This window comes from Syngnathoides biaculeatus, chromosome 4 (genome assembly GCF_019802595.1).
Source record: "Syngnathoides biaculeatus isolate LvHL_M chromosome 4, ASM1980259v1, whole genome shotgun sequence".
Classification (NCBI taxonomy): domain Eukaryota; kingdom Metazoa; phylum Chordata; class Actinopteri; order Syngnathiformes; family Syngnathidae; genus Syngnathoides; species Syngnathoides biaculeatus.
In genome coordinates this window covers 17,250,556-17,275,689 of record NC_084643.1, presented here as the reverse complement: position 1 = coordinate 17,275,689, position 25,134 = coordinate 17,250,556, and the positions used below count along the sequence as shown (strand labels likewise).

At 41.4% G+C, this 25,134-nt stretch overlaps 2 protein-coding genes and 1 long non-coding RNA gene across 6 annotated transcripts in view; 1 reads left to right on the top strand and 2 right to left on the bottom strand.

The window, feature by feature from the left end:
• The window catches only part of zgc:162952 (PKc_LIMK_like_unk domain-containing protein), a 42,370-nt gene extending 33,333 nt beyond the window's left edge, over nucleotides 1–9,037 (bottom strand). Inside the window, exon 1 of one of the 4 annotated variants that reach the window (XM_061817747.1) lies at nucleotides 8,923–9,037. In XM_061817747.1, coding sequence (XP_061673731.1) covers nucleotides 8,923–8,945 — 23 coding nt within the window. In that variant the 5' untranslated portion in view covers nucleotides 8,946–9,037. Of the gene's footprint in view, nucleotides 1–621; nucleotides 752–8,922 lie in introns of those variants that run through there. The other 3 variants (XM_061817751.1, XM_061817748.1, XM_061817752.1) reach the window with 3 other exon arrangements.
• Nucleotides 285–1,137, top strand: LOC133499582 (uncharacterized). Its single transcript, XR_009794696.1, has 2 exons — nucleotides 285–378; nucleotides 703–1,137. It is a non-coding gene; the product is annotated as an uncharacterized LOC133499582 (long non-coding RNA).
• On the bottom strand, nucleotides 4,499–8,945 carry b3galt8 (beta-1,3-galactosyltransferase 8). The gene has a single exon (XM_061817753.1). The coding sequence runs from the start codon at nucleotides 8,943–8,945 to the stop codon at nucleotides 7,971–7,973; it is 975 nt and encodes a 324-aa protein (XP_061673737.1). The 3' UTR covers nucleotides 4,499–7,970.
• Nucleotides 9,038–25,134: the final 16,097 nt, after the last annotated feature.

Sequence of the window (25,134 nt, the reverse complement as noted above, 5' to 3'; positions counted from 1 at the left end):
TCTCCGTGTGCCCTGCGATTTGCTGGCAACCGGTTCAGGGTGTACCCCGCCTCCTGCCCGTAGACAGCTGGGATAGGCTCCAGCACTCCCTGCAACCCTTGTGAGGATAAGTGGCAAAAGAAAATGGATGGATGGACACAGAACACAACTACTGTCATGGTCCTGCCGGTCCCAGCCCTGGCTGTGCAGGTCCCCTACACACCTGCGTTGATTAGGAGGCGGACACCTGCGCCTAATCGCTGATAATTAACCCCAGTATATATAGGACCCAGCGGATGATCTGGCTTTGCCAGATTGTTGCTGTCCATGCCTCGTTCCCGCACCTCCTTATTCCTGAACTCCTGTGTACCGACCTCCGCCTGTCCTCCGACCAACCCCGTAAGCTTGACGCCCTTGAGACTCTTGAAATTTGGGGGCTTGCATTCATTGTTGGGAACCGCTGCACTCTTGTGTGTTGTGAGTGGGGAAAAACTTCATTGGTTGTCCATTTTTTTAATGCCACACTGATAATATTTGATTTGTAATCATGGACATGCCTAAATTTATCTGTATGTTATCAACAGACTCTATACAGTAACGAGATACTGAGAAAGCATTCAGAAAAACAAATAATTTGCTTACCTTAATGATTCACTATTGGAAAAGGAAAGTTATGTGGTGGGTTCCTGCATCATATATCCTCTCATGTTTGCTGTCACACAGGAAGTGTGGCTCGATTCTCTCTCTCTCTCTCTCTCTCTCTCTCTCTCTCTCGCTCTCTCAGGTTTCGAGTGGTGGATTCAGTTTACCCGCAGCTGCTATGAAAGCAGTCTCGCTTGTGGGATGCATGTTTCATGGGTTGTCTTAGGAACCAGCTCCACGAGCCGTGCGTCGGTGGATGCAACTCCACCCACGAGGAGGGAGGCTGGAGGGGAATAGCAGACTGGCATGATTGCTGCTTCAAGAGCTCACGAGCATTGGACGACAGCAGATTTTCACTGGCACTTTGTAGCAGGGATTTATTTATGCCTCCAAACATATATTTGTGATGACTGAAGTGGATTAGAAACTTGCCTAGAAGCTGCAAATGTTGGTGCGATGTATCCAGACACAACACAGAGCGAGAGAGAGTGTGCGTGCGTGCGTGCGAGAGTGTACGCGCACGCGTGTTCGTGTCTCAAACCTTGTGGGAGATGAATAGACACAAACAAAAAGCATATACAGTACAGCCAAATGCCAAACTGTTTTACAAAATTACACTAGCTACACACATTTTATACCAGTAGCACCCCCAAATATAATAAATATTCAGAGCAGCATGGTGAAGCAACTGGTGAGAGCGTCTGCCTCACAGTTCTGAGGACCGGGGTTCAAATCCCCCCCACCTGATTCCCCCTGTGGAGTTTGCATGTTCTCCCCGTGCCTGAGTGGGTATTCTCCAGGGACTCTGGTTTCCTCCTACATCCCAAAAACATGCATTAGTTGGAGACTCTAAATTGCTCTTAGCTGTGATTGTGAGCGTAACTGTTGTCTATCTCTATGTACCCTGCGATTGGCTGACAACCAGTTCAAGGTGTACCCTGCCTCCTACCCAATGACCGCTGGGATAGGCCCAGCTCTCCTGCAAATCTCATGTGGATCAGCAGCTCAGAAAATGGATGGATTGATGGATGGATGGATGGATGGATGTCTTATTTGATGTTCATGTTCTGATTTTTTTTTTTCCAAATCTGAAGTTACAAGTTACTCCACCACACATCAGTGGAGCTCACCTGTGTCTGCCAAAATCATGCGAGTTCACCTGGGCCAAAACTTAACATTGACCCAGTAGGCGTAAGTTTCAACAAACGTTTTGACACCAAAATCTCACTCCGGGAAATGGGCCCAGTCTAGTAACCACACTCTTTTGCTACAGGGCCACGCTGTTGTAACACATGCAGACTGTGGTTTGGGATTGTCTTGCTAAAATAAGCGGGGTTGTCAATGAAAATGATGTTGCCTGGATCGCAGCATGTGCAAAACCTGTATGTACCATCCAACAGTTAATCAGGCCATCACAGATAAATACCAATGCATTTGGCACAAACACAACTCCATATCATCACACATGCTGGCTTTTGAACTTTGCATCCATAGCCGTCCGAATATTTCTCATTCTCTTTGGCCGAGAGGACACGACATCCACAGTTTCCAAAAACAATTTGAAATGTGGACTCACCGGACCACAGAACAGTTTTCCACTTTGCATCAGTCCATCTTGGGCCCAGAGAAGCCGGCAGCATTTCCAAGTGTTGTTGATCAATGGCTTTTGCTTTGCATAGCAGAGCTTAAAATGCACTTATTGATGTAGCACTGAAATGTATTTACTCACACTGGTTTTATGAAGTGTTTCTGAGCATACAGTACCGTGAAAATTTATTTTTGCCCCCTCCTGATTTCAGTTTTTTGTTCTATTACACACAAAGATTTCAAATCATCAAACCAATTGTAATATCACTGAGACAACACGAGGAAATACAAAATTCAGTTTTTAAATGACAATTCAATATATTAAGGCACAAAAAAAAAACCTTTCCAACCCTTTGTGAAAATATAATTTCCTACTCAACCTAAAGGGTTGTGCCACCCTTTGGAGCTATAACTGAAATCAATCATTTGCGATAATTGGTGATGAGCCTTTCACATTACTCTGGAGGAATTCTGTCCCACTCTTCTTTGCAGAATTGTTTCAACTCTGCCATATTGGACGATTTTCTAGCATGAACTGCAGCATGATCCAAGAGTACTTAAGCTTAAGGACACAAACAAATAGCCAGACGTGCTCCTTCAGGATTTTTTGGTACACAGAAGAATTCATTGATCCATCAATCACAGCAAGTTGTCCTGGTCCCGAGGTAGCAAAGCAGCCCCAGACCATCTGCACACTGCAACCACCATGCTTTGTCACGACCCATCGGAACGGGAGTAGGACCCAAATGCAAGGCTCGGAAGATGCAAGGTAGTTCGTGGAGAAACATTTATTATTCTGTGGTCAGGGATTGGGCAGGCAGTCAGGTGTAGCAGCGGTAGTTGGGACGTCGGGCGAAGAGAGCAGGTGAGCGGGCAGGCAGGAGTCGGTGCACGGGAGATCGATCAAGGAAGGCAGAAGTGTCAAGGGAGTCAGGCTTACAGGGTCGGTCGGAGAACAGGCGGAGGTCGGTACACACGGGTTGACGATCAGGGATACGGAAGTACTTGAACGTGGCATGAAGCTCAACGATCTTGCGCCGACCAGTCGTCATATAAATAAACAGGATAATCAGCCCGCATGAGGCACAGGTGTGCGCCTCCCAATCAGCGCAACCGCGCGGGCACCTGCACAGCCCGGGCTGGAGTGGCAGGATCATGACATGCTTCACTGTTGGCATGTTGTTTTTATCAAATGCCTTACTATTTTTACGCCAGATGTAACAGGCGGCACACCTTCCAAAAAGTTACATTTTTGACTCTTCGGTCCACAGAATGTTTTTCTCCAAAAGTCTTGAGGATCATCAAGATATTTTTTTTTTTTTTTTTTGGCAAATGTGAGATGAGACTTTGTATTATTTGCTGACAGCAGGGTTTTCATCTAGAAACTCTCTCATGGATGCCATTTTTGGCCAGTGTTTTTCTTAAGGTCTTGAACACAGACCTTAACTGAGCCCAGTTGTTCAAAGTTTCTTTGTGCATTGGGCAGGAGGTAGGGTACACCCTGAATTGGATGCCAGCCAATCGTAGGGCACATGGAGACAGACAACAGTCACACTCACAATCACACTTAGAGGGAATTTAGAGTCTCTAATTAATGCATGTTCGTGGGATGTGGGAGGAAACCGGAGTAAACCCACAAAGGCACAAGGAGAACATCGAAACTCCACACAGGTGAAGCCGGGATTTGTACCCCGCTCTTCAGAACTGTGTGGCCAAGGCTCGACAACTACATCACCGTGCCTCCTTAATACGACCCATTGGTTACCCAATAAACACAGATCCAAACGTACAAACAATTTGAAAAATCTGAAGAAAATAAATATCACTTTGTGTTCCTTCAGTTCAGTTAAATTAAAAGTTAGCTTTTGACAGTCCTCACCAACAATGCATTGAAACTAACAAATCATTTGAGTGAAAGGACTGAATGAAACCAATGTATTTGTTTTCTCAATCAGTTCAGTCCATTTTCATAATCAATCTTGAAATCTGCAAAAGAATTAACATATTTCTCAAAACAATTTGCATTGGGTACAGAAAGTATTCAGAATCCCTCAAAATTTTACCTCTTACATGCAGATATTTGCTAAAATTATTCGTTCATTTGTTTACGCATCAATGTAAATACATCAGACCATGTTGAGAGGAAAAAAACTGGGAACTGTTGACATTTTTGCAGATGTATTAAAAATGAAAACCTGAAATATCTCACAGCCACAAGTAGTCAGTCTTGACTCAATATTTCGTATAAGCACCCGTTTGGGCTAATACAGCCATGAGACATTTGGTGAATTATACAAGTTTTTCACATCTGGATTTGGGATAGGCTCCAGCGCTCCCATGACCCTTGTGAGGATAAGCGGCTTGTAAAATAGATATGCATATGAATTTGGAGACATTTACAGTTCTGTCAGGTTTGATGGTGAATGTTCGTGGACAGCCATTTTTTCACATAAATTAAGCAATCTGGAAGATTCCAAAGAACACTATAAAACAATAAAACATTTTCTACATGCAAAAACACATGTATTTACACTCAAATTTAAGATCAAAACAAATTTGCCTCATTTGTTTGCTTTTATGTTTTGGCCTCCAACTTGAGCCAGGCCCATCTCCACCTGCACCTGATGCCTATCAAGCTGTGCCGCATGATTAGTTTGCTTATTCCCTATCTGGAAGAAAAGAATTGCCTAAAATAATTGTCTGTTTCCCTTCATTTTTCTCCCCCTTTTGCCTCTCAAGTCCCTTGCATCAGAGCATAATTCCCCCTCTCTCTTGTCTACCTTGTCCTTTTATTGTCACACATTGAAACATGCTGTGCTCCAGCTACACTACTAGCTAGTTGATACTTTAAAAGGTACAATTCAGAAAACTGTTCAACTCTTCAAATTGAAGTGGCCATTCCAGCAAGACTTGGAATTTTAACAGACTACCATTTTGGAAACTCTTGTTACGCTGCTACTGTAAGTCTGCAAGTTCATCCAGTGAGGTTATGTGATGTGAAAAAATTTGCCCAATGAACAACCTCTGGTGGTCTTTCGAGAACCAGACCAAAATAGGTATGCACACCCCAGTACATAACAGGCCTATAAAGACCTCACCAAAATAATTAATTTTAGTTTGGTATAAAAATAAAATACTTCTTTTTTCAGGGAACACGTACAGAAATGATGTGTCAGTTGTTTTGCTAATTAGGAGGGGCCGGTCTGAGCTACAAATTCCAGGGTCGATTTTCTCTCCCAGTCCAGCCCTGTGAAAGAGATGTCTTGACATGGTTTCAAGTACACACTAGAGCAGTAATGTGAAAATAATCTGACCTTGGTTTGCTACAGTGTACATATCTGCCTATTAAGATTTTACCCTAAATGGCACTTTTTTTTTTTACTATCATTATGCTGACCTATTTCAATGTACTATGTAAACAGATGAAATCGCCAATGACTGGTATGTCTTTGGTTAACCACATTGTCAGTTAGCTCTTCCATAAACCTCTGATAGCTGAGCGTCTTTTCAGCAAGTGAATAGGGATAATGCGCTCAAATTGTGCTTTCAAAGTGCATTCAAACACAGAATTTGCTTACTAGTTTGTGCAGATATTTATTCAAGTGATCAATATATGCCAGGTTTGGCTTGATTTTGTGTTTTATTTGTGGTACTCATAAATTACTTTTCCAAAAAGCACACTTCCTTCCTGGTTACACTCTTGTGATGAAGAGTAACATTGCATAAATTGTGGTGCATCATTTTTGTACCCTTGGAAAGCAATGAAATGTAAACGTAAATTACGCTAATGCTTACAGTTCCAACGTACTGCATTGGGCATTCATTCCTTTAAGGACCAGGCTTAGATGAGTTACTTGGACCTTTGACTAACTCATGTTTTTGTTCATTCATGTTTTATTTTTTCAATTTATTTTACAGATAGACACATCATAAGTACAATGAAAGATAAAACTACATCGTCACACAATCGATAAGCAGTAGAAACAGCAGGTGTAATGTGTATTCGCTGTGTATATACATAGGATGATTGAAATGTATCTCCCTATTTTTAGGTACTTGTAATTTATTTTTTAACCATAATTCGTACAATAAATGAACATGAGAAGAAAGTTATTGCATGGAGTTTTATTTCAAATTCAATATGGGCACCAACATTAGCCACCAGCTTCTCAAGCTGCATTACCTTATTTCACAAGGAATTTGTGTGGGATGGAACACTTCCAAACATTTGCCCTTAAAAGTTCTTCTAAATTAATGGTAATGTAAAATAAACTTCACATACATTCTGAAACACACACACACACACACAGACACACACACATATCGCAACGTCAATAAACATTTTAAAACAGGGAGTTACTTTGCAATCCCTATGTATAACATAAAAGAGATGGAAAATGCACCAAATACACACATTAACTCAAAGACAACAAATATGCTGGAAACAATCAGTAACTGTGCTCATTCATCCACCTATTTTAGATACCACTTATCCTCAATCGGGTCAGAAGTGAGCTGGCGCCCAGCTCAGACTTTGGGCATGAAGTGCGGTACACCCTGGAATGGACGAATTGACAAAGGGTTTAATCAAGTATATCCTTCCATCAATCTATTTTTATATACAGCAACGTAATGAATTTGGTATGTACCACTGTCAGCAGCAAGAAAAACAAGCAAATATAAAGGCATCAGACATTTTTCTTAAATCATCCCCTTTCACTCCAGGCATCTTTTGAGGAACTTCCCTGTCTATCTTGTTAGATTGAGTGCCATGAGTGTTTCTACTCTTCCTAAAATAAGGTTCATCAGTACATACAGTCAGCAGCAAGAAAAAAAAAGCAGAATTTAAAAGGCATCAGAGAAATGTCTTGTTTCTTGCACACCAAAGGTCATTATTACCAGTAGCTGACGAAAAAACACATCTCCTGGTCCATACTTCCACCTACTGCCCACAGACTGAAACAACAGGACAATATATGCAACACTAATAATAAAAAGGCAAAGATATCTGTAAAACAGCATTTTTTTTTTGGTCAAGTTAAAATAGTTTAAATAAAGTGATTGTCTTTTTCATTTCCCATAGAGGAATGCAGTGTGTCATATAATGTTAGTTATAGGTGACTTCGTCCAACCTTTGACTTAAAATATGTGGAACAAAAATCAGCTTGTACTCAAGAAAGATACATAGAATCGTGACAGTTTTCTAGATGAATTTTCCAGCACTTTTGATCAAGACACTAAAAGGTGCAAATCAAACACAGACACTTCGGCATTTATGCTGAAACTAGAGCAGCCCCCTTAGTATAATTAATTAGTAAATTTATGAAAAACATAGGGTTAGGGTCCACAAACGACATACATCTATCACCAGGAAATAGTCACATTCAACAAACGTTTGTATTTTTCACAACACCGAAGATTTCAACCCTTAAAATTTGCAGCTACCAGTTTGGCGATATGAGGATTACAAACACAGTAGTATTACTTCTAAGCTTGCTCATTGAAATTGGGTTTCTAATTCACCAACTGACTGTGCAAACATTATCACTTCGGATGGGATTTTTAGACAAGAGATAGATCAGCAGGACATTGGTTTAAAATGATCAGCATACCATTTGTTGTTGTATTGCCATTGTCAATAAAACCTCTAATGTAAATAAATATGGTGTTTTTGACAGTGGCAATACACATCTCAACCAATACACACACTTCTAAACTGTTGTTTCAAACTCTGAAAGAGATCCGACTCTGAAGCCCTTCATTCACATCCAGCATCTTTTATAACCCTGTGAAAAATCCCTCCAAACTTCTCGCAATCGGGAAGGCGAAAAGCCGTTGACTAGAACAAGTTTAGCAAAAGTGCACCTGTCGTACACTAGATTGCCAATTTCAAAGAGGTTCCTGAATTCCAGCCATATTCTTGAAAATACAGGTCGTATTCCAAGCACATTCAGACATAATCCCACGTAGACGTCCTCAAGAGGGATCCTCAGGACGAACCTGGAAGCCCATGACAGCTTGGAGGCCAAGTCGATCGAGAAGACATAGCCAGCACCTGAAACATAAGGAGGGAAGCTGTTCTCAGAGTACAGGTGCTCCGATAGGTGCCATTTGCTATTGTGGTTTCGCCTGGGCTTGCCGTTAGTTATTACTGATCCTGTAATGTAACCATTCCTTGGAGAGCTGCTCAGCAATTTCATGAGGTAGAATACGTTGACAAATATATCAGCATCCACCTTCATGGCATAGGAGGCATTTGCGCAGTTGATTGCCAGCCAGTTCATTATCATCATGGTTTTGATTGTGAGATTCTTGTAACTGTCCACAAAGTTCATCTGGATGACGTCTGAATATTTCCTCTTCTCTTGGTCAAGCATATCCTGGATGGTCCTCACCGGCCCCCCCTCAGGCACTCCCATGTAAAACAGTGTTATTGTATTCTCTTCTGCGGAACCCCATGTTTTTCTTATGGCTTCCCTTGCTGAAAAATCCTGAGGGGACACTGGGACCATGAAGACCAGGAAGGGGTTTCTCGTCTTACAGGCGTCAGGCTCATTGAAGATATATGTGTATGTTTCAGGGGACAGGAGTCTGTCCTCTTGCACAGGTAGACTTGCTTTAGAAAGTTGCTTAACTGATACATTCTTCGCAACTAAAACGAAAGCAGTCGGAAGAATCACAACTACAACCGTGAGAGTGAGGAGCTTCACTAACCTTCTGAAGAAATGTACCCTCATAGCCACCAGGTCTTCTGTTCTGTGTTAAATAGTTTGTCCTTATTTGATTGTGAAGCCGGAAAAGAATACGGAACTGAGCCAGAAAAGGCTCCACCCACTTAAAAAAAAATAAAAAAACAAGACGGGCTGCAGCCACTGATCTAAAAAAAAAAAAAAAAAAGACTGGATAGCGCATACAAATCGAGTGGTATGTCGATTGGTTGAAGCCATCTTGGTGCTCCCAAAACTTGTGGAGGACATGGTTTACAGGTTGGGTTGTGGCGGGGTTTTTCTCAAATTTTGGCATGTAGAATTAAACCTGGACGCGTGAGCTTGACATTTTTCCAATTCTGGTAAAATGAAGGATTTTTAATTCGACTTGGTAAGCCAAAAAAGGCTAAGTGCAAAGGAAAGACATATAACACTGTGCCTACCAAGAAACCGTGCATATTACCCAGGGCCTGATTTCCTTGAAACGTTAACTTTTTCCAAAATACGCTGTGAAGCGCTATCATCATAACATCGCAAAAATCTAAGCCTTTTCTTTTGCCATAAAAACATTACATTTTAAGTCAAACAGTTAGATATATTTTTGGAAATAAGGATTTGCAATGGGAAAATACATGCTAAATGCATTGTCCATTTGTTGTCTCTGCGACGTCCTACTTCAGACAGAAAATTTAAACTTGTTTCCTCGCATTTAAAAATCAAATTCATTTTGCAGAGTTCTGTATTAAAAAATTCATCCCAAATTTCACAGAAAGTGTGTTTTCTTGTAAGTAGTGGATAGATTTAAAAATAAAAGCAATTGAACTTTCATATTGATGAAAACTTCTCAAACAGCCCTCAATATTTAATTTTTTTTTTTAACCACATCTGTCGGGCTATTCCGTAAGGCAGCCACGCTAAGAACCAATTTTTATCATTTTCATCGTTCGACTAAAAGGCTGATAAATACTCATTTTGATTTGGAAGGAAGTATCTTACAATACCAAAATTTACCTTTTGTCGGCCCATAAAATTACAATATTAGGATAATTATATATACAATATTAGCTGTTGCAGAAATTATAAAACCCCCAGCATATAAAACACATGAAAATGTACTTAATTGATCAACTGTGTGCAAGATCCTTTTTCCAGTCCAGTGTTTAGCTTTCAAGGAAAGACCCCACTCATTACGCCAATTCCCGACATCAAAATCATGTCTATGCCTTTAGCCATTAGACTAAAAAGATACATTTTGATCAAACAGTCCACTAGTGGACTGATAAACCTAAAAAGTATGTCTCAGTGTAATAATCTAAAAAATATTATCTTGTCTCAAGATGCAGAAAAAGTTTTGACAAAGTTAACTGCAGCGACGCTTCCAACATTTTGAAATTCGTTGGGTGCTGAAATCGATTATTTATTCTGAAATAGCTTGAAATTAGTTTTCCAATGAAACCAAGATCAATGTGAAAGGTTAAGGACTAATAAAGCTATGAAATTTGAAGTACAGAAATTAGAGGTGAATAATCTCCCATTTACTGAAATCTGTAACCAAAATGTGTGTTTTTACTGAACAAAATGTCCGTAACTTTCTTAATTTTCAAGATATTTTTATGAAACTTTCAGGTAATAATCATTGGGCCATCAACAGTTTATCGATTCATCCATTTTCATATGCTTATCCTTATTTCTGTTTGTCGTCAAAATGGTCGCAGGAGTGCTGGAACCTATCCCAGCTGTCATCGGGCAAGAGGGGGGGTACACCCTGAACTAGTTGCCATCGAATCGCAGGGCACACAAAGGCAAACAATCATCCGCACTCACAATCACACGAAGGGGCAGTTTAGAGTCTTCAATTAACACGTTTTTGGGATGTGGGAGGAAACCCGATTGCCCGGAGAAAACCCACGCAGGCACGGGGAGAACATGCAAACTCCCGAGAGCCGGGGCTAGGATTAGAACCCCTGACCTCAGAACTCTGAGGCCAATGCCCTAAGCAGACGTCCCACCGTGTCGCCATCGAATCGCAGGGCACACAAAGGCAAACAATCATCCGCACTCACAATCACACGAAGGGGCAGTTTAGAGTCTTCAATTAACACGTTTTTGGGATGTGGGAGGAAACCCGATTGCCCGGAGAAAACCCACGCAGGCACGGGGAGAACATGCAAACTCCCGAGAGCCGGGGCTAGGATTAGAACCCCTGACCTCAGAACTCTGAGGCCAATGCCCTAAGCAGACGTCCCACCGTGTCGCCTCTATTCCTCGATTTCAATGCTATTTTTCATGATGTATCATCATAATAGTACTATAAAAACTATTAGAATAGCTTATGAAGTGTGGATTTACTATCCATCCATCCATCCATCCATCCATTATCTACTGCTTTTTCGCGTCGGGTCGCAGGGGAAGTAGCATCAGCAGGGATACCCAGACTTCCCTTTCCCCAGCCACTTCTTCCAACTCTTCCGGAGTGATCCCAAGGCGTTCACAAGCCAGCCAAGATAAATAGTCTCTCCAGCACGTCCTGTGTCGTCCTCGGGGTCTCTTTCCAGTGGGACATGCCCGGAACACCTCACCAGGGAGGCGTCCAGGAGGCATCCGAATCAGATGTCCCAGCCACCTCATCTGGCTCCTCTAAATGCGGAGGAGTAGCGGCTCGACACTGAGCGTCTGCCCAAGGGAGGCCAAGATCCAATTTTTGTAGTCATCATAGGGGTTTTGGAATCGTACTTTGTCTGGACCCACACCTAGGTCCTGTTTGTCATGGGTGACCCCACTGGGGCATGAAGCCAGAGACAACTTAGCTCCGAGGATCACAAACCCCTCCACCACGATAAGGTGACAGCTCGAGGAGGGGCTTACTTATTATTATGATTATTTACTAATGAAATAATAAAAACAAAACGCAAACAATTATTTTCACTTATTCAGCTTTACAAATGATAAAACACTGACTTGGAACAAAAATATGATGAATGAAAGCAGACTAAAAGAAATTATTACTTTTATATGCTCTCATTCAACCCCACACATGCTTGACTCTGCCAATGTAAAATTTTACTCTAAAAATAAAAAAAATGGCAGCACCGAGGAGTAATTAGTTTGAGTGTCTGACTTACATTTATGAGGACCAAGGTTCAAATCCCAGCCCCGCCTGTGTGACGTTGACATGTTCTCCCCGTGCTGCGTGGATTTTCTCTGGGCACTCCGGTGTCCTTCCACAGCACCAAAAATTTGCATTAATTGCAGACACAAAATATCCCCTAGGTGTGATTGTGAGTGCGACTGTTGTCTATCTCCATGTGACCTGCAATTGGTTGCTAGCAACCAGTTCAGGGTGTACCCTGCCCGATGACTGCTGGGCTCAAGCACTCCTGCAACCCTTTTGAGGATAAGCGGCCCAGACAATCGATGGATGAATAGTCACAGGGCTGCTTCTCTCCTGTGGATTTTTAATCCACGACAAATATTTGCACATCCTTTGGTGGTTGGTGGTTGGCCTGGATGGGAGTGACGGTTCTGAGTCCGTATTGCCCCGTGACTGTGTCACCTCACCCTTACCGGTTTCTCCAACTGTCATGCACTACACCCCACCATACACAATAATAGTTGGTGAGGGACCTGATAACCATAGTAATAGGGTCAGTGCTATGGGGCAGGTGATGCCTTTTCACATTTCTCTTGGCGTCCAATAAGTGGTATTTTTCAAGGTCTAAAAGGTTTGATCAAATTTCAGAAGGGTACTTTCCAAAATTAGGTCATGGTCTCACTGCACAAAGTACTTGAACTAGCCTCGCTTACCCCTGGTTGTAGTAATAGTAGTTGAAGTAAAAGTAGTTATAGTAGTAGTAGTATAAAGACTTTTTCATTTGTTAAGTACATCATTTGTTTTGCTTTTTCATTTTTATAAGGTGCCTTTGTGCATCTATCTTTTTATCACATTTATTTTTCCTGGTTTTCCTGTCCATCCATTTTGTTGGTTGAGTTTTAAGTGACCGGTAGATGGCAGCAGAAACTCATAAATATTTGTTGTGATCAGGACTGTTGAATTATATAGGAATCTGGAGTAACTAGGAACGTTAAATGTTTAATGTTTTTACATTTATGCACCTGTCTTGCGAATCATGGCATGATGCCTATTGTTATTACTGTGGTGATTTGGATTAGGATACTCCATGAGATGAATTGTCTATTCTAATCCAGTTGATCTGAAGCTAACGTAATCAATCTTTTTGGAGATGGGTGGAAACCAGCGTATCCGGAGAAAACCCACATGGGCATAAAGAGAACATGCAAACTCAACACTTACGGGGCTGGGGTTTGAACCCCGGTCCTCAGAGCTGTGAGGCAGACGCTCTGGCTATGATAGAATAGTTTCACTGTAATGAAGAACATTCATCAATATTCAATATATGTTTGACATTTAAACCACTTTATGCTCCAATGCGGATTGCATGCTAATGCTCTCACACTGCGTCACACGCTAACACACATTGGTAAAGTACAATTTCTCGGTTTTTTCCATTTGTGTTTTTTGCAAGATTATTCATCTTCACCTTGGACCCCAAGAAACCTTAGTGGACTTAAGTTATGTGCATGCATACATTTGTACGGATGTTTTCTCTCAGATGTGAAACATTTGCCTCCTCCTCCCTCCCCCATGATGGGTTTTGCTTGTCACTCACCCTTCTCTCTGCATCGTCACTTAATGCCAAAGGTAAATGAACATAATTTTTATTATTCTTTACATTATGTATTTTTAATGCTCATTTTTTTTTTTTTGGTGGGGGTGGAGGCTTGGAACAGATTAGGCTATTTACATGTAAAATGCAGTTTTACTTATGAAGAATTCATGAAAGGAAATGACTTTCGGAAAAAAATAATTTAATAAATAGAGGTACCACTGTATTCTCTCATTCAAGCTTTTTCTAACCAAATTTTGAAGGAAAATGTACCGACTGATTGCACACAAGATTTATAGCTCGTCATCTTCATTCTAGATCACCCATAGTGTGTTTGATGAGGTTGAGGTCTGGGCTCTGTGTGGCCCAGTCATATCCAACTGTGTGTCTCATAGTAAAATGGTTTATCCCCTGTCCAAAGTTTTTCCTCATTGATTGATCTTAAAGAGCATGTTACTGTATATTAAGATACATGAAAAATAAAAAACAGTGGCTAATTTGACATTTAACATTTAGGAAAACTATTCAACACGAGCCACATAAATGTTCATGGCTGGAAAATTCCTGCTATGGAGAGGAGGAAAACATATTGGTTCCCCACAAATCTAAGTGAGCTCTTTCATGTGGTCTTTTACCAACGTTATATTCTGCCAGCCTGACCTCACTTCCAGAGTTCCTCTTTCCTGCTGAGGTGGTAACACATTCTCTCATAAAGCATTCATAATTCCTCGCAAATACAGATCCATAATTTCAAAGAGCAGGCAGACAGCAGCAAACAAGCCATGACAGGAGGCCAAACTTGTTGCAGGAATAGATCGGCAATCACAAACAATCTCCTACCAAACACAGAAGAGATTTTTGAATTCTGAAATGGAAAAGTGTGCATAGCTTGTCCCGAAAGCATTATGTGTTAATTATATATTTTAGTAGTACCACTGCAGCTTATCTTCATCTACCAATAAACAGAATAAAATCAATATTGAAACACTCATCAATAACCCAAACATTCCTCAATTAGCTTCAGAAATTAAAAAGTCTTTAGCTGGTCCATTAGCAATTGCTGAATTCCATAAAGCCATAAAAACCATGACAACAGGTAGAGCTTCAGGCAATAAAGGATTTTCCACAGAATTTTATTAGTATTTCTGGTCAATACTAGAACCACTATTTTTGAGAACAGTGACAGAGATAAAGGACAAATGCCTATTTTGAAGCCATATGAACGGAGCACCAATAAATAATACTACTGAAACCACGGAAAGACTCCAATCATCCAACTAATTACCGACCGCTGTCACCAACTAATCAACCAATCAATCGGAGATCAATATCATTTCAAAGGCTTCAGCCAACAGACTACAAAAAAGAAAAATCTCCCGCTGATCATGTATTATGACCAGACAGTTTTTACTCAAGTTTGGTGCTCCACCAGCAATGTCAGGTGACTGATAATCCCAATAAGTACTAAATGGAGAAAAAGGTTTTGAATGTTTTTTTATTTTTACAATTATTCACAAATCTGGCTTTGGTGATTCATATGTTCATTGGATTCCAAGGTAATACAACTTCCCCAAAGCAGCTGTCAACACAAATGGAGTCACATCAACAAAGTTTCACTTTACAAAGAGAAACTAAACAAGGGTGCTCACTCTTATCCCTTGAGACACTGGGGAAAGCCAATATTAACATATTATCTCCACTACTGTGTCAGAACACAAAATCAATCTGAATATACCTATCTCACTTTTAGATAGAAAACGCGATTTATTATCAATGATCCCATTCAAACCTACATTAAAGTCGTTCAAAATACTAGAATCTGCCATTTTAAGTTTTTCCTCTAAAAATAAGAATAGTCTAGCTATCCTTTAAAAAGTTAAAACAGAAAAGTGACTTAATGCACCCAATTTCAAACACAATTATAAAGCTAGCCAAATACAATACCTAATTAAATGCTTACATCCAAATGTTGAACTTTGCTGGAACTAGAACAGATAGTTCACAGTTCACAAAATTTTAGGACCTCCTATTTATCGACACAAGTCTCAATTGTCACAATTGTTTTTAAAACTCTGATTATTGCAGTCTTTTATCTTAGGGTAAAGTTTTAGAAACCACACAATTTCAGTCAGCACCATATTATTCCTCCCCAATCTGGCACAATCCAGATTTTGAGATTAAAAAAAGGCCCCTTTATGACAGCACATGGGAACAAAGTGGAATTAATTGACTACATCACTCATTCATAAATAATGCATATATGTCACGTGAAATATTATTCCAAGAATTTCAAATTACTTCCTTCAATGCTATTCATTCATTCATTCATTTATTTTTTGAGCTGCTTCTCCTCAGGAGGGTCACAGAAGTGCTGCAGCCTATCCCAGCTGTCATCGGGCAGGAGGCAAGGTACACCATGAACTGGTTGCCAGCCAATTGCACGTCAAATGGAGACAAGAAAATGTCAACTACAAGGGCTAATTGTGCAGCCGCTTTTAAAAGAAACGTGTCATCACTCTGGCCAATGACGCAACCAAACCGGAAGCAATACAACGTGAGATGAAACCACATAGTACGATCGTACGATCATTAAAAAAAAAAAATACCACACACAATTGAAATGGTCGCCTTTTTAAAAGTGCCCATTACGATGATTACGCTGACGTTTTGATAGCAACCTCACGCTATGAAGATTGTAGCCAAACGGGGACAAGAGGCTGTGCTGTTAGCATGGTGGACCTTCTCCTCAAAGCGCTGACAGTAATGAGGAATAAAGGGAACCAAGACTCTCGGGATTCAAAAAATGTTTCCTCACAAGCGCCATGGATGGCACAGAGGATGGCATGCTGTGGCAGGAAGATGGGATCACTGTTCATGAATGCAGGAGGCATCATAACTGGACCAAATCATCAATGATGAGTTTAGCAGTGATGCACAAAGGATATTTTTCAGATAGGAGATGAGTCAGATGAGCTTTTGAAGTCTTGGCCAAGAATGTGTCATGTAAACTTCACTATGCACAAATGTTTAATGCATAAATGCACAAATGTTTTATGCACAAATATGTAATGGGAAAAAAGTTCAAGTTAAACAGTGTAAAATAGTTAAATTATTTAAGACTGTAATATGTGTTATCAAAAATATTAATAAAATGTTATGCCATCGTTGACCATTTATTTTATTTGGTTGAGGGATTCGGTTCTAACAATTACAGGGACCAGGACAAGCATGTCCTGCGGCCTGTCCTGAGATATATAGTATATTACCACTGCATCAGGACATGCACAAAGATTATTATTATTAATGATTGTTATACAGATTATTTTTTGAAAAACAATGCAATTACAAACAATAAAAGTACAAACCTAGAAAAATAGAAATACAGATAATTCCCAATATTTTGAGCATATGGATTGCAGCAAATTGGTGGTGCACATTGTGCATTGGTAGAAGGGTTTTCCTGATTTTTTTTTTTTAGGTCAACTTTGGGGGTGTGCATTATACTTCAGGACGCATTATACTCGAGAAATTATGGTACTTATTTGCAGCTGTATCACACAAATCGTACAAGTCATACGTTGTGATTTCTGCTTTTTTCTTTTTAGTTTATCTCCCTCACAGTGGACATGCACCTACGATGAAAATTTCAGACACCCCCCCCCATGATTTCCAAGTGGGAGAACTTGCAATATATCAGGCTGTTCAAATACTGATTTTCTTCACTGTATATCTATAGAAAATATCTCCGTTAAATGTAATAACCAAATGGATACCTTTTGGAAACCTTCATTTCCTTTCATTAAAACAGTGAACCTTGACGCTTGATTCTTGTCAGCCTGGGAAAGAATGTCATACACAAATGTAATGTGTCATGTAAATGTGATATAGTGGTCTGGTACCAGTTTCCCTCCCTTTGGGACTGGTCGGAGAGCCTTGGGCACCGTCCTGAGTCCTAGGGAGTGGGTGGCATACCCCTGACTGGGTTACTTACCCCTTCCAGATAAGTGGGGTTAACTGTTGCATGGCATTACTGCCCCCCCTGCCCCCACAACCACAAATAAGGACACATTAACTGTGGTCAAATAGCCAGACTGTCCATTGTTCTGTTGTAGTTTGCACCCCTATTCTCCTTGTCCACTCTGTCCCCTCAGTTTGTCCCATAAAACCTGTTTCTGTCCCACTGCATTTAAATAAACAGAAGAAAAATTGAAAAATTATTTAAATAAATAAAAAGTAAGTGGAGGGACCATTTAAAACTTCCTTGTTACACAGCACAACTGTTCCAACACAAAAGGAATACAGCTACACCTCTGCACATCACGTTGCAGCTGAACAGGACAGATAAAAAACATGCAACCTTTTACATTGGACAATAAGGTGCTTGGATCTGTACCCATAGATGTCTAGTTTAAAAAGTAGCAGTACTGTATGAATAGTAGATACTTCACTGGTGTCGGAAAAAACAACAGCAGACATTCTGACCTAGATGCTGAATGAACTTTGAATTACTCTCCCTAGCTTTTACTTTTTAAATGATATCATACATTATGATGTCCTTTTTCAGTATGTATGCGCTTGTGTGTATTCTTTCCAAATATTGTAGGTAGCCCCCCCCCCAAAAAAAAAAAAAATCTGGAGTTTAAGCCTCTGCAATTCTCACTCTATGTCCTAAAAATACATTATAATTCCAAAATTATATCATACATCAATATTTTTTTAAATCAACAATCTCACGAGAAAAAAAAATATTCAAACCATGCTTCATTATATGGATTTATGTTTTTTTTCCTAGCTATTCTGCATGTGATTTAGCAGTGTGTACTTCAAATACACATGCACACACATGCACACAGACACAGACACAGACAGGAAGGGAAAAAAATGCTTGTCTTACAGATGTGTGTCACCTATTTCCAAAATTGAGATATGTGTCTCTTGAGCCAGGAATATGGGCCCCCTAACCTTCGGGAAATGCCACAAGTTCCCCTTTGTGGAATGTTTCCTATCTCCTGAACAGAAAAATCAAGCTTTGAATAGCAGAAAACTAATGATTGAGTTTGAAGGCAATGCTCCAATTCAATGTACCTAAATATTTGTCCTGACTTTAACAGCTACCATGAAGGTAACCAAATGAGTTGCTTCCCTTTACAAAGGTTTCTACAGCTTTTCATTAGACATGACATTGATGTGGACTTGGGTGCAGTTTTTAAAATATAGATGGACTAATACTACTTCTTTTTCAACAACAGTGGAGTATGCTGATCGTGCATTGAAAAATATTCTCGTTAAGACTTTGATCTTTTATTTTCAATGGCTGTCTCACTTGTCCACCTGGTATTCCTCCAGGTTTACAACTTGCAATTAAGTGATGAAAGTTAAAATAGTTATTATTTCCAGTGTGTGGAAATGTCTAATGAAGACAATCTGGAATGATTACTCATCTTGAAATTTTGGTGTTAAATGCAAACCGATGTCACCTGATCAATGTGCATATGTATCGCATTCTACCTATCAAGGCACTGTACTCAAAGTGCTTCATGCTGTAGACCCATTTACTCATTCTTAGACATTGTCATTCTTCTTCTTTTCCATAGTGTGTCATCTTTTTCCATCTTAGCCTATCTTCTGCATCTTCCTCTCTAACCCCAACTGCCCTCATGTCGTCCCTCAACACATCCATAAACCTTCTCTTTGGTCTTCCTCTCGCTCTTTTGCCTGGCTCCTCCATCCTCAGCACCCTTCTACCAATATACTCACTCTCTCGCCTCTGAGCATGTTCAAACCACCGAAGTCTGCTCTCTCGAATCTTGTCTCCAAAACATCCAACTTTGGCTGTCCCTCTAATGAGTTCATTTCTAATCCTATCCAACCTGCTCACTCCGAGTGAGAACCTCAACATCTTCATTTCTGCCACCTCCAGTTCTGCTTCCTGTTCTTTCTTCAGTGCCACCATCTCTAATACGTACATCACGGCCGGCCTCACCAATGTTTTGTAAACTTTGCCCTTCATCCTAGCAGAGACTCTTCTGTCACATAACACACCAGACACCTTCCGCCAGCTGTTCCAACCTGCTTGGACCCATTTCTTCACTTCCTTACCACACTCACCATTGCTCTGCATTGTTGACCCTAAATATTTGAAGTCCTCCACCCTCGCTATCTCTTCTCCCTGTAGCCTTACTCTTCCCCCTCCGCCTTTCTCATTCTTCATTCCTCTCCTTTCCAGTGCATGCCTCCATCTTTCTAATTGTTCCTCCGCCTCCTCACAATATCATCTGCGAACATCATAGTCCAAGGGGATTCCAGTCTAACATCATCTGTCAGCCTATCCATTACTACCGCAAACAGGAAGGGGCTCACTGCGGATCCCTGATGCAGTCCCACCTCCACCTTAAATTCTTCTGTCACACCTAAGGCACACCTCACCATTGTTCTGCTGCCATCATACATGTCCTGTACTATTTTAACATACTTCTCTGCCACACCAGACCTACGCATGCAGTACCACAGTTCCTCTCTTGGTACTCTGTCATAGGCTTTCTCTAGATCCACAAAGACACAATGTAGCTTCTTCTGACCTTCTCTGTACTTTTCCACGAGCATCCTCAAGGCAAATAATGCATCTGTGGTACTCTTTCTAGGCATGAATCCATACTGTTGCTCGCAGATACTTACTTCTGTCCTGAGTCTAGCCTCCACTACTTTTTCCCATAACTTCATTTTGTGGCTCATCAACTTTATTACTCTACAATTCCCACAGCTCTGAACATCGTCTTTGTTCTTAAAAATGATAACTACAACACTTTTCCTCCATTCTTCAGGCATTTTTTCGCCCGCGAGTATTCTGTTGAATAAGTTGGTCAAAAACTCCAAAGCCATCTCTCCAAATTGCTTCCATACCTCCACTGGTATGTCATCAGGACCAACTGCCTTTCCATTTTTCATCCTTTGTAGTGCCTTTCTGACTTCCCCCTTACTAATCATTGCCACTTCCTGGTCCTTCACACTTGCCTCTTCAACTCTTCCTTCTCTCTCATTTTCTTCATTCATCAAATTCTCAAAGTATTCTTTCCATCTATTTAGCATACTACTGGCACCTCTATATCCTTAATCACCCTTACCTGCTGCACATGCTTCCCATCTCTATTCCTCTGTCTAGCCAACCTGTAGAGATCCTTTCGTGTCCAACCTGGTGTATATGTCTTCATATGCCTCTTGTTTAGCCTTTGCCACCTCTACCTTTGCCCTACGTCGCATCTCGATGCACTCCTTTCGTCTCTCCTCAGTCTTCTCAGTGTCCCACTTCTTCTTCGCTAATCTCTTTCCTTGTATGACTCCCTGTATTTTTCTAGGTTCCACCACCAAGTCTCCTTCTCCCCTTTCCGACCAAAAAAACACAACAAGTACTCTCCTGCCTGTCTCTCTGATTACCTTGGCTGTCGTAGTCCAGTCTTCCGGGAGCTTCTGCTATCCATCGAGAGCCTGTCTCACCACTTTCCGAAAGGCCGCACAACATTCTTCCTTTGTCAGCTTTGACCACATGGTTCTCTGCTCTACCTTTGTCTTCTTAATCTTCCTACCCACCACCAGAGTCATCCTACACACCACCATCCTATGCTGTTGGGCTACACTCTCCCCTACTACTACTTTACAGTCAGTAATCTCCTTCAGATTACATCGTCTGCACAAAATATAATCCACCTGCTTGCTTCTACCTACGCTCTTGTAGGTCACTATGTTCCTCCCTCTTCTGTAAATAAGTGTTCACTACAGCCATGTCCATCCTTTTTGTGAAGTCCACCACCATTTGACCCTCATAGTTCTTTTGTTGAATGCTGTACTTACCCATCACTTCTTCATCGCCCCTGTTTCCTTCGCCAACATGTCCATTGAAATCTGCACCAATCACAACTCTCTCTCAGGATGCTCAGGGCTACTTCGTCTCATTCCTTCAAGAATTTATTTTTCAACTTGAGGTCACATCCTACCTATGGGGCATAGCCGCTAATCGCATTATACACAATACCCTCAATTTCAAATTTCAGCCTCATCATTCAATCTGATACTCTTTTCACCTCCAAGACATTCTTAGCCAGCTCTTCCTTTAAAATATCCCCTACTCCATTTCTCCTCCCATCCTTTTTGCAAAGTCCACCACCATCTGTCCCTCAAAATTCCTTTCCTGGATGCCGTACTTACCCATCAGTTCCTCATCACCCCTGTTTCCTTTACCAATATGTCCATTGAAATCTGCACCAATCACAACTCTCTCGCTGTCTGGGATTCTCAGAACTACTTCATCTAGTTCCTTCCAGAATTTCTCTTTCAACTCTAGGTCACATCCTACCTGTGGGGCATAGCCGCTAACCACATTATACATAACACCCTCAATTTCAAATTTTATCCTCATCATTCTATCTTATACTTTTTTCACCTCCAAGACATTCTTATCCAGCTCTTCCTTTAAAATAAGCCTACTCCATTTCTCTTCCCATCTACTCAGTGGTAGAATAATTTAAGCCCTGCTCCTAAACTTCTAGTCTAACTACCTTTCCACCTGCTCTCTTGGATGCACAGAATATCAACCTTTCTCCTAATCATCATGTCAACCAACTCCTGAGCTTTTCCTGTCATAGTCCCAACATTCAAAGTCCCGACACTCAGTTGTAAGCTCTGTGCATTCCTCTTTTTCTTCTGACGATGGATCCGGTTTCCTCCTCTTTGTCTTCGACCCACAGTTGTTGAATTTCCACCGACGCCCTGCAGGTTAGCAGTGCCGGGGGCGGATGTTGTTAACCCGGGCCACGACCGATTCGGTATGGGATTCTTGAGATGAACGCTCATATTTGTTTGCCACAGTTTTTACGCCGGAAGTCCTTCCTGACGCAACCCTCTGCATTTATCCGGGCTTGGGACCGGCCTACAGATTGCACTGGTTTGTGCCCCCATAGGGCTGCATTCTTGGACATTATCATTAGTGTGTGAATTTTACCATTGGGCAATCTGACTTCAAACACACAGAGCATGTGGTATTATTCCCCGAGCTATGTTCTAGGGTATTTTATCAACAGTTACACAATCTCTTGATAATATTTTTGTGTCTTAAACCTACAACATTAACAAAATTGGGTAACCATTTAAAACTGTCAAACTTAGAATTGGTATGGGAAAGATTTATGTTTTCAGTGCTTAATGGCACCTAATATGTTATAAAAATACAGTATGTACACTGAATCTCACAGGGAGTTCATGTCTTGTTCATACTGTAGGGTTTTCAAAATTTTTGCAGACCACGCCAGAGAGCTTTAAGATCTGCAGCGTGAAGACTCTGTGTATGTCGTGGTCTGGCCAGTCCAACCCTGGCTGTGCAGGTTCCCACGTGGCCGCGCTGATTGGGAGTCGCACACCTGAGCCTCATGCTGGCCGATTGGCCCCGGTGTATATAGGACCCTGGGGACGACTGGTCCTTCGCCAGATCGTTGCAATTCATGCCCTGTTCCTGCACTCCCGTATCTGTGATCGTGAACCCATGTGTACCGACCTCCGCCTGTTCCCTGACTGACCCTGTAAGCCTGACTCCTTTGACACTCCTGCCTTCTTTGATCGATCTCCCGTGTACCGATTCCTGCCTGCCCGCGGGCCTGCTCTCTACGCCCAACGTCCTGACTACCGCTGCTGCACCTGACTGTCTGCTTGATCCCCGACCTTGGAACAATAAACGTTTTTCCGGAATTGCCTCTGCGTCTTCCGAGTCCTGCATTTGGGTCCTCCCTCCTTATCGATGCGTCGTGACAGTGTAGTCTATGAAATACAGTATATCCGGTTAGCTCAAATGCAGTAGTTCAACACCGCTCCATTCTTATTATAGGCCTTTGACATGACACACTTCTTGATGCAATCCCACATAACCCAGATTGGGAGAAATAATTAAGTGTCTTAAAAGAATGATGACAAACAGCAGGAAGTCATAAAAACAAAAGCAGATGAGACATCCTAGGCCAGTAAATCATCCTCCCCAGGTTTCCTTTTACTCAGCTACTACTGCTTTGAGGGCCTTGAGGGAAGAATATTTCATATATCTGGTTGCTAAAGAAAACAAAGTGGACATGACTACACAAATGTGTTATAGTCCAGGAGACAGTGGAAATTGAATCTGTAATGTGTGTACATTATTGTTTTTTTTCCTGACAGCAAACTCTCTCTCTCTCTCTATATATATATATATATATATTATATATATATATATTTACACACCCACACACACACAATCATCTATCCAGCCATTTTACATACAAACATACAATAGTTGCACTCACAATCACACCTAGGGGTAATTTAGAGTCTCCAATTGCCAGCCAATCACAGGGTACATAGAGACAGACACACTCACAATCACAGCTAATACCAATTTAGACTCTCCACCTAATGCATGTTTTGGGGATGTGGGAGGAAACCAGAGTGCTTAGAGAAAACCCACGCAGGCGCGTGGAGAACATGTAAACTCTACAGAGGGGGTGCTTGGATTTTAACCCCTGGTCCTCAGAATGGTGAGGCCAACGCTCTAATCAGTTGCTCCACCGTGGTGCCCATATACATCTATTCATTCTTTTTCTACCTTTCCCCTTTTCAGGGATTTGGTTCAGCTGGAGGCTTCCCACCTGAATTTGGCGAGGGCAAGTTAGTAATTGATTGATTACTTTATATAATAATATAAACAGAAAAATACAAATACATCCGTACTCATCCATAGCCCCTCCATGGTTACAGATGAGCTGGAGAATATCCCAGCTAACTTCAGGTGAAAGGCAAATTAAACCTTGGACTGAATGCTATTGAGTTGCAGGCCACATTTAAAGACGTTCTTCATGTTCACATTCACACTTTCACTGAGTGGGAATTGAGCCCACAATAACTGCACTGAAGTTGGGCCAATGTACCACTACACACCATCCATTTTCTTTGACGCTTATCCTCACAAGGTTCACAGGGAGTTCTGGAGTCTATCCATGCTGTCAATGGGCAGGAGGCGGGGTACACCCTGAACTGGTCGCCAGCCAATCGCAGGGCACATCGGGACAAACAGCCGCACTCACAATCACACCTTGGGGCAATTTAGAGTGTCCAAGTAATGTTGCATGCTTTTGGGATGTGGGATGAAACCGGAGTGCCTGGAGAAAACCCACGCAGGCGCGTGGAGAACATGCAAACTCCGGTTGGAGGATGCTTTTTTTTTTCCTCCGCGTGTTCATTTAATTTCGGGTAGTGAGAATGTTGGTTATCCAAATAAAGGAGATGATGAACAGTTTCTTCGAAGAATTTACTTCCAGAATTTTCCGTGCACTTATGAGTTACAGACAATGGCTGTAGAGAGCCGATCACAAGTGCGAGGATACAGAAAAAGCATACATCCTTTATCTTGTCAGAAGGGCAGACCATGAGCGGTATCAAACCTGTGGCGTGAGATCGGGGCTTTCCACTTAGACAAAGGGTTTCTGTCTCAACCGGTTCTAGCTGGCAATGGATTATTACAAAGT

Excerpts from the sequence above, each read along its gene's own strand:
- b3galt8 (XM_061817753.1), bottom strand. The coding sequence starts at position 8,945 with ATGAGGGTACATTTCTTCAGAAGGTTAGTGAAGCTCCTCACTCTCACG.